At 41.0% G+C, this 9,283-nt stretch overlaps 1 protein-coding gene across 1 annotated transcript; it reads left to right on the forward strand.

Moving 5' to 3' along the window:
• Positions 1-1,888: 1,888 nt before the first annotated feature.
• Positions 1,889-6,538, forward strand: LOC118478228. Its single transcript, XM_035971401.1, has 2 exons — positions 1,889-2,162; positions 4,942-6,538. Exon 2 carries the CDS (start codon positions 5,165-5,167, stop codon positions 6,536-6,538), a length of 1,374 nt encoding a protein of 457 aa, XP_035827294.1. The 5' UTR covers positions 1,889-2,162; positions 4,942-5,164.
• Positions 6,539-9,283: the final 2,745 nt, after the last annotated feature.

Raw genomic sequence — 9,283 nt, forward strand, 5'->3', positions numbered from 1 at the left:
GCGCTTAATCAGCTGCTTGCACTGTATGCTTCCCGGGAAGCTGAGAATGTTTCGGAGTGTTCTATGGTCTGCTGGGGTAATAATATAGTGTAAAGTGCATAGAGACTGCTGTTGAGCGGGGATATGCGCTATACAAATGCTATTTATTTATTATTATCTTTTGGAAAAAAAACATCCATTTAACTTGAATAAAAGTCGAGATATTTGCATTTGAAGGGGGTAGGGGTCACCTGGTTTCAATTGTAAAATTAGCAAGAAAACGGCCGTCAAAATTAGGGGACTTCCAAAGTGTACATTTTTTGTGCCTTTATTCGATTTTTCAGAAAAATCAACACACTTTAAATAGAGATAAAATGTGCTGAGTGAAAAACCAAGAATCTGATAAAAGTTGTCAAATCGTCAGAAACATGCCGACATCTTCGATTTCATTATTTTGACTGGCGCCTGGCTTCACCACGACGCCTCCCATAATATACACTTATCTTGCATGTGGCGTGTATCCACAATCCCAGAAGTGGGAGATTTGCTCCAAAAATTAGTTGAGGCGGGTATCAATAATTATTGTATCTTGACAAATATAATTCACAGTGGAAGTCAATATTGTCTTTTACGTAGTATTCAAAACAGCAATAGTTTCCACGTCCAAAGGGTGAAATGGACCCCATCGATTAGGCTAGCCAATTTGCCACTATTTAATTTTCCCAACAAAGCTTAACTCCCCTTGCTGGCTTAACAGACTGGCGTGCTGCAAGGGTCCTCGTAAATGGCGTTCATTGAGCCCCGTCCCAGCAGAGAGGCAAACTAATCATCAAAAGACCAACTTGAGGCTTTAGACAGTAACGCTTTACGTTCTATCAATCACATTCAAAAGAGAGAGAGAGAGATGCCTTTAGAACGCAGGCTGCATCAGAAACCGCTCTCGCCTGTTCTTTTCCTCATTTGTTTCCTCTGCCCCCCAACTTGGTGGATGGCTATTATCATAATATCAATAAAGGCGGTGCGCAGAGTGTGACAGAGCGGAGGGCTGGGTGTCAGTCAGCACTGAGAGTGAACGCTGCTGCCAGCGACTCTCCACCAATGAGATCTCCCACCCGGGTTCTGGACCGTCCTTGCTACGAATGAAAGCGACCGGGTGCGTGAATTTATTTATTGCAAGACTCTTCCGCCTTCGTCACACCCGATGAAGACGGGTGGTGGGGGGGGGGGGGGGGGGAGGGCGCATTTGTCCCCAGACTATGCTTATTTCTTCTTGTTTTTCTTGTTATCTTTTCTGTGAGAGGAGACGGCTGTCTTTTTAAATGACACCATCAAAAGTTTGACAGTCTCGAAAGAATAATAATATTTATTTCATGAATTATGCTCGGGTTGCCCTCAGTTTCGATAAGTTATAAACCTTAACATGAGTTCTTACCGACCCAAATTTCGGGTCATGAAATGCAGTCTTTATGCATACAAAATCAACTAAAGAAAACAGAATTCAAAACTTGCAAACGAAGGCGTCCAGACTTCTACGCTGGTTCAGTGAACATTCAGAGGTGTAGATCAGGCTGCCATTTCGCTACCCTGGAATTACAAAGTTCTATCTGCTCAGTAACCAGTTTTGAGAAATTTCACGTGAAAATGTATTACTTTCGCAACATATCAAGCTCTTTCGAATCTTACGATTTTGAAAGAGCAGGTAGAACATTTAGTTTCTGACCTCATAGTCTTAGTAATTCAAAACGGTCAAAAATGCCAGATGGAACTTTGTAATTCTAAAGTTGCGTGGCTGAAGTAGTGGGGGATAAGAAAGTTGACTCTATTCTCGTGACCGCCCGCCGAGGAGGGTTAGTGAACAGACAAATCGAGAGCAGATCGGCTGCTCCCACATCAGCTGCTATCTCCGAGATCAGTTTCAGACTGAAAGCGTTAACAGCATTTTTTTTCCTCTAATAAACACCCACAACGGGGAAAAAATGGGTCTGAGAGCTCGATGTTTTTTTCTTTCTGCAATCTTCGTGCTCAGGTTCAAGGCAACAGAATAGGACCAATAAAGGACACAGTCTGTAAAGATGATATTGTGACAAAGCCCTCATTGTGAAAGTTCGGATACCTAACACGGTGCAATAGTGAGCGTGTGATTGATTGATTTATACCCTTTAGAACGCGCCTTACGGTGCAAGGTAAGTTTGTGGGAGGGAGAGAAGCTGTCTCATGAGTTCCAAAATTGCTCATACTATGTTTCCCTACGTTTCTCAGAGCTTATACTTGTATGGGATAGCTATATAAATGAAATCTATTTAGGCGTCTGTGGTGTAGCGGACAGGTGCTTCGCTGTCGTGCGAATGAGACCCGAGTTTTGAGGAGAACATTTTTATCTAGTATCTCGGTTTTACTGTTGGGATATTGCATTCCTTTCAACATAGGGCTAGCAGGGTCGGAAGCCCGCCTCCTAAATCATCTAAATTTTGTCGATAGCGGCGTAAAAACGCCTACAATTAAGAAACAAATTTTGAATTAAATGGACAGAACACCTAACCCCTTTCATCACCGAGACGTTTCCACCTACGTTTGGGTGGTTGGCGGGTGCTCTGGTGTGGTTTGCTTCTTCTTTCCTATCAAACATCTATAGTCTTTATCTCCCCTTTTTCTTTTTTATGCTTGTAACTCTCTTGTAACACCTCTAATCTTCTGGCGCTCATATGACCTTATGCAGTTACGAGTGCCGTAAAACGACATGTTCAATCAAGAAAACAAACAAAGAAAGAATACATTTGCCCTTAATTAGTATTTTAGAATAAGCAACTGTGCAAGCAGTAATTACATTTTTTCCTCAATCCTCCTTTACGTTTAACTGAGTAAAGAGAAGCACATCGACATAACAATGGTCATTTTCGTGTTGGGAAAAAGTAATACAGAAAGACAGAAACAGTAAAGGGAAAGTAAAGAAGTAGGACCTACCAGTGGTGCCCTTCAACCATCCGCTAAACGTCTTTTATAGACTTGAAGAAAACAAAAATGCCAAAGAACCAGTTTTGAGGAAAACAATGAGTGTGTACGTCTACACGGTAATGAAGAAATTGCCCATTGAGGGCACACATTCTCTTCATTCGAAAATGCTTGTTTTGAGGCACTTAAAAAAAGCAAAATTTAGTTCTTCATACATATCCTAAATTTTCTTCTCCGTATCTTAAACTTAGAAAAGCATTTAGCAGCAGGCAAACTGAAATATGCAATTTTTTGTTTCTGACTTACGTAAGGTGGTTTCAAGTATGCTGAAAAATTGCCTTTGGTCTTGCAGCTGATAGAGCATGTTTGATAGCTAACTTCTTACAGAGCTTACGGGGTTTTTTTTCGGGTTTTTTTCAGTCAGAGAATTCCTTTTGCCATCACTTGACCTCGACAGACATAAACCATCGGTCAGCTGTTAAAATATACTGAGAGCCCAAAATTTGGAATGTATTTTTCCCTGCAGTTTCTTAATCCGTGATAGATCTAGATCTATCGGTTGAAAAGTATGCTCACGAAATATTTTTGCATTGTTCAATTCTAAATATTTCAAAGAGCTAGAACAAATTAATAATGCAGGCCCAACTTATTGAAAGAATAAAACAGATGGTTTTCTTTTTCTCTCCTGTAAAATGTTGCTTTCTTGGATAAGTACATTATAACAGCTTGCTGGCGAAATGTATAGGTTTGTAAATCATTATCTTTGAAACCAGTCGGTGTTGACTGCCTGACAGGTGATATCTGTGAAGGGTGCCGACAAAATGAGTTACTTCTCGGATTCGAGCCCTATGGAAAAAGCTACATCACGCTTATAGGTGACGTTTTCACAATTTATAAGTATGAAATAAAATAAGGCATGTTATACTTAAAGAATATGACCAATGGAAAATCTACAAATTTGACCCTAGTGTCGATTTGTGGCCAATATTTCCATTTGTGGATTGTGAGAAGTAACTCATTTTGACAGCACGTCTCACATTTGTTTTTTTGTTTTCGTAAGAGTGTTACGGCGCTTGCAACGGCATAAGGTTATGTGAGCGCGCGAAACAAGTTTGTCTTATTCGCAACAGTTCACTGCACAGCCTGACTCTGGTCAACATTAAATCCATTTAAAAGTTAAAATGCTAAAAATTTGATGTAAGTGATGATTTGAAGGGAAGAAAAAACAGTACAGCGTCCTACTTACGTAGAAAATTATGGAATTGAACATACCACCTTTTGATTGCAAATTGTGAAAATTAAGTAACTGTAAATTTCCCCTATTGACACAATTAAGATTTTTCCTACTTAGGGAGCAGGCTACTTGCACCCTGACTGTCAAGGTCAACCAGAACTGAGAGGAATGTGCTATAGCATCCCAGCAAAAAGGCGGAAATGTTTGATATAAAAAATAAATCTCCTCGCCCGGGACTTGATCTCACATACAAAGGCCAAGAGCCTTGCCACTATATTATACACCCCATGCTTTATCTTTGGATCAAATGAGCGTACTGAAACTGAAAAAAACAACAACAACGTTATATCATTATTTTTATGCATTTTATTGTAGACGTTTTTCTCCACCATCAACACAAATTTAAACGTTTTGGGATGTGGGCTTCAACCCTGCCTGTTAAGGCCAACTCAGGCAGTAAAGGACATTGCGTTTCATCAGAAAGACGGAGATTCTCTGTTTTAAAAAAAATACTTATCACACGGGAATCAAATACACGTATTCTGTGTGAGATGTGAAAAGCTTAAACATTACACTAGAGACGCTGATGAAAAATACAATTTGTACAAGAAGATTACGCCAGTGCAAAACATATAGTTCTTCAAGTATTGTGTCCCCTCATTAAATCTTTTTCAAAGTGGTATTACTAAATGTTTTATAATACGGTCTATCGAGATGTATCCTGTTGATTTGATGCTTCAGTATGTAAAATAAGGAGGTTGTTCTGGTTTCTTTTTCAGACTGGACTACCAAATGATGAAAGTGATGGGCTGAGGAGACGACATGACAGTAGAACCCAAAGCTGTGAAAAGGACCTTGTTCATCTTCTAAGCTGTATTGTATTTCAGCTTGGGTTGTGGATAATTTCGTAGTGGAAGAGGATGTTACGTTTCTCTCCTTGTGTTGGGGTTTCGTTGGGAACAGTGTGATGGGTTGGTAGAGCAACTGGCTGTCTCATTCGAAATGCATTCAAGTCAACACACTCTCAACCAATCAGTTCCATTTTCAATTGAAGCCCTGATGGCACCGGCTTCTCATCAAGGCCTTCCATTCCTCCACGCCAGAAGATTTCCAGCTGCACCATGTTCACTCTTACCTCCCCTTTTTGACAGCCACCTACCTTCGGCTTTGAGGTTTACGGATCAGACGTACCATCTGGAACCTCGGACCATCTCGGAACATGTACCGTTTAATCCACGGTTTTATCCTGCTTCCGATGCAGCGCTTAGACTTACTCTCTCGCGGATTTCCCCGGGTTTCCTCTCCCTTCCGTGGCAACAACAACAACAACAACAACAACAACAACAACAACAACAACAACAAAATGGTGACAGCCATTTCCCACAGGGAAACTTTCTCCCCTTTCGACAGGGTCAAGGTCACCTTCAATCTGTGACTTCTCATACTTCCGGTGTCCACAATGGGCTTCGAGTGCCTGTCGGCGCGTCGTCCTCTGCATGTCATGATTTCCCCGGTTCACACATTGTCTCAGGTATAAGTAGGCCTTTTCAACCAACAGACAGTGCTGTAGCGTACTCATCTTTCCTCACCAGGAATTCGCAGGACGTGCGCAAACAATCCCATTTCCCGTTTCAGAACGTATCGAAATACGTCACCAACCCTGTATCCTATGTAGGAGAATTCAAATTTACGGATAATTTGGTGTGTAGACCAGAACCTAACCCAGAGGAGCAAGACTTTAGATATCATCACAGATTTCGTTTTGGTCGCAGCAGACATAAAAACACACCCTCACAATCTATTTGTGAAAAAAACTTACACCAGCAAAGCTCTTCTATACAAGGAGAAGGAGGATCTAAGTCCAGATCTCAGACACCTTCCTCATCCAGGTCACGATCTCCACTCTCCCCTACAACCCCTCAGTCTCCGGGTTCAGAGTCTCCAACCGGCTGTCTTCACAACGTATCGGTCGCCAGGTCCGTTTCCCCTGGCTCCAAGTCGCTGACATCAGCATCTGACAAAGTAAGATCCTGTCCAACAAATGAAGATGATGTGCCTCACACTGCATTACGTAAATGTCAAAATTCACTCATCCCCGCCACAGCGAAAGAGCACGATGTGAGTATATTATGTTATTCACCTTCTGAACGGGAGGTGACGTCTTCGGGTACCCAGGATGCCACTCCTGAAGAAATGAGTGACAGTGAAATTCTGTGTGTCTCGGGGCAGGAGCTTGAACAACGGGACGCCAGCTATGTACCTATGCCAACGTCTCCGTATCTAGAGCTGGAAGCCAATCAAACACTCAAGGATACTGGGACAACGCAGCCATTGATGATATACGACCAATCACAAAAGGCCGAGAACAGTAAGTAGGCCTACCGTTGTTTTTTCCTGCTGTCCTCATGTACACATAATTGATGTATGGCTGAGAAAAATCTTCCTTACGTGGTTGGACTGTTTTTCTTCTTTATATGAAATGCTTTTTCTTATATGCATGAAGTTTTACTCTCAGTAATCATGCCATCGATGTAAAGCGCTCAGAGCTTATACTTGCATGGGATAGAGCGCTATATAAATACAATCTCTTGCTATAGTATTATCAACATTACTTTTATTGCTCTTGTAAATCGAAATGGTTACTGTTATGAACCCCCCCCCCCCCCCCCCCACAAATTAATAGAGACAACAATGTCAGCGCTGCAACAATTAATTTGTACGATGAGCTGGTATCTCTAGAATAGCTGATCAAACTCAAAAAGAGTGGTATGGTTTTCTGCAGATAAATTTTGACTTCTTGCGCCGATTCGCATCAAACTTTTACCAATAATCTTTTCGAGATTTGTATTAATTACATAATATAGGTAAATGGTCCTAGACTGATTATTAATGAGCAATCGTTCTCTTTGTCTTTGTTAAAGACAATTTTTTATTGATTGGGGTAAAATAAATGTGACGACTACAAGGTGTCAAAGCTCACAATTGCCTGTGTCGTCATACTTTGTATTCTAAAGGCTATCTCTCCTCTTTCTTTTATTATTTGCTTTTCTCTTGTAACACTTCTAATCTTCCGCCCTTATGTGACTTAATTGTGTTGCAAGGGCCGTAAAACGCTTTCTGAACTCAGATATTGACATGGCATTGGACTCAGTTGAAAATTTCCCTAAAGCATCCTTTCTGAACTTTCGGATTCCTTGTCATGCTTCACTTCACTCTCCAATGTCATACTTTTGCATCCGAAAATAGTTAAATTGCAGTTGAGGATTCAGTCCTTGGCTGAGTTTTGGAAAAATATCATGTTCCTAGCCATGTGGGCATCCGAGGAAATGAGTAGTTCGATCTTCTGTTGGGATCAATTAAGGATACCCTCCCACCCACACAGACTATAAAAATTGGGCCAAAAGCAACACCTCTCAAGCTTTTGCAAATGCAATTCTTTAAATATCTTGATAATAACCTTTAATTGCCTTACGATTTTGATACAGCAGACAGACATTTATTGGCTTTTAAATTCGTAGGTTTAAGAACTCAAAACGTCCAAAAATATCAGATAGAACTTTTTAAATTTTAAGGTAGCGTATTATAACATATCTACTTTTTATATTCCCTCCTTTCACTGTTATTTTGGAATATAATAATATGTGTCGGCTTCTTCATAAATACCTGTTTGTGTTCTATGCACTCTTAAACTCCTTAACTCTTTAAGGACGAAGCGAACATTATTACATGTATATTATATGTGTTGCATCGTGGTGAAATCAGGCGCTCGTCAAAATAATGAAATCGAAGTTATCGCATTTTTTCCCTGACGATTTGGCAATTTTAAGCAAAGTCTTGTTATTTGGTTCAACAACCTTTATCTCCATTTACAAATAATATTTCTGTGTTGATTTTTGTCTGAAAATCGTTGATTCCGAGTTTTAAAAAATGTACATTTTCAGTTTCTAATGACACTCAAACTTTGGAAGTCACCAAACTGCGGTGGCCATTTTCTTGCTAGTTCTACCACAAAAACAAGGTGACCCCCAGCTCCTTCAATCGCAAAAACATCGACTTTTATTGAAGTAACTGGATTTTTTTCATTAACGATAATACCAATAACTCCACAAGCCCAAAAATTGATGAGCGACTGATTCCGCGGCGTTGTGACACAATATTATGTCTGATCAGCAGCAGATCAAAGGCAACGTTGCAGCACTTTTTGAACCTATTCACACAATAAATAAAAACATGACTTTGCATATTTCATAGCTTGTATGGTGTTGTTTGCCGTTATAAATTTCGGAAAAAGAATACAGAATAAATAAATACATAAATAAATGAATAAATAAATAAATAAATAAATGAGTAAATAAATTAAAGTTCAAATAAAGGAAAGAGGAAGAAAAAGTTGTGCAAACTGACTTACCTAAAAGCACTGAGGTAGGAGCCCCAAGCCAGTGACGTCACCGGTTGCCCTAGATACGGCCTCGGTGCGTCCAGGCCGCCAAGGGGGGCAACTGGCGTCTGCAGCTCCACAGGGGCGACGACTCTTCTGTTGGTGGTGGAGTTTTTCTTGGTGCCCTTGTTCTTCCGGGGCCCTCGCTCTTCCTGCACGGCTGGGAAGGGGGGGGGGGCAAGTCTTGTTAGTTTTAGTGAGAGTGTTAGGGCACTTGCAGCACAATTAGGTCGTATAAATGCCAAAGATTAGAGGTGTTACAAGAGGGTGACAAACACAAAAAAGAAGGAGGAGAGAGAAGGACGATAGATCTAGATGTTTGATAGGAGAGAAGGAACAGACCCCATCAGAGCACCCGCCAACTACCCATTGAAGGAGATGAGTCTGAATCTGTAATGATTGTCGTAAATCTTTTCCTTTTATGCCCTCATTGACACAAACTAAGTCATCTGGAGGACGGATTGTCTCGACCCGGACAGTCAGGTCCGACCCGGGCTGAACAGGACACAACATCTGGGCAGGTAAGCGGAGATAATGGATAGAAAAAACGGCAGAAGATAATCGGAGACGTCTCCGGCGAACACCCAGGAACTATTCGGAGACGCACTCCCGCACACAGCTTTGGGAGGGGTCAAACTGCGAATTGTTTGCTGCTGATCACACATACAGCCACTAAAACTGTC

The sequence above is a fragment of the Aplysia californica genome, unplaced genomic scaffold (genome assembly GCF_000002075.1).
Source record: "Aplysia californica isolate F4 #8 unplaced genomic scaffold, AplCal3.0 scaffold00428, whole genome shotgun sequence".
Classification (NCBI taxonomy): Eukaryota; Metazoa; Mollusca; class Gastropoda; order Aplysiida; family Aplysiidae; genus Aplysia; species Aplysia californica.

Bases quoted from the DNA above. Each gene is read 5' to 3' on its own strand.
- LOC118478228 (XM_035971401.1), top strand. From the start codon at position 5,165: ATGCATTCAAGTCAACACACTCTCAACCAATCAGTTCCATTTTCAATT.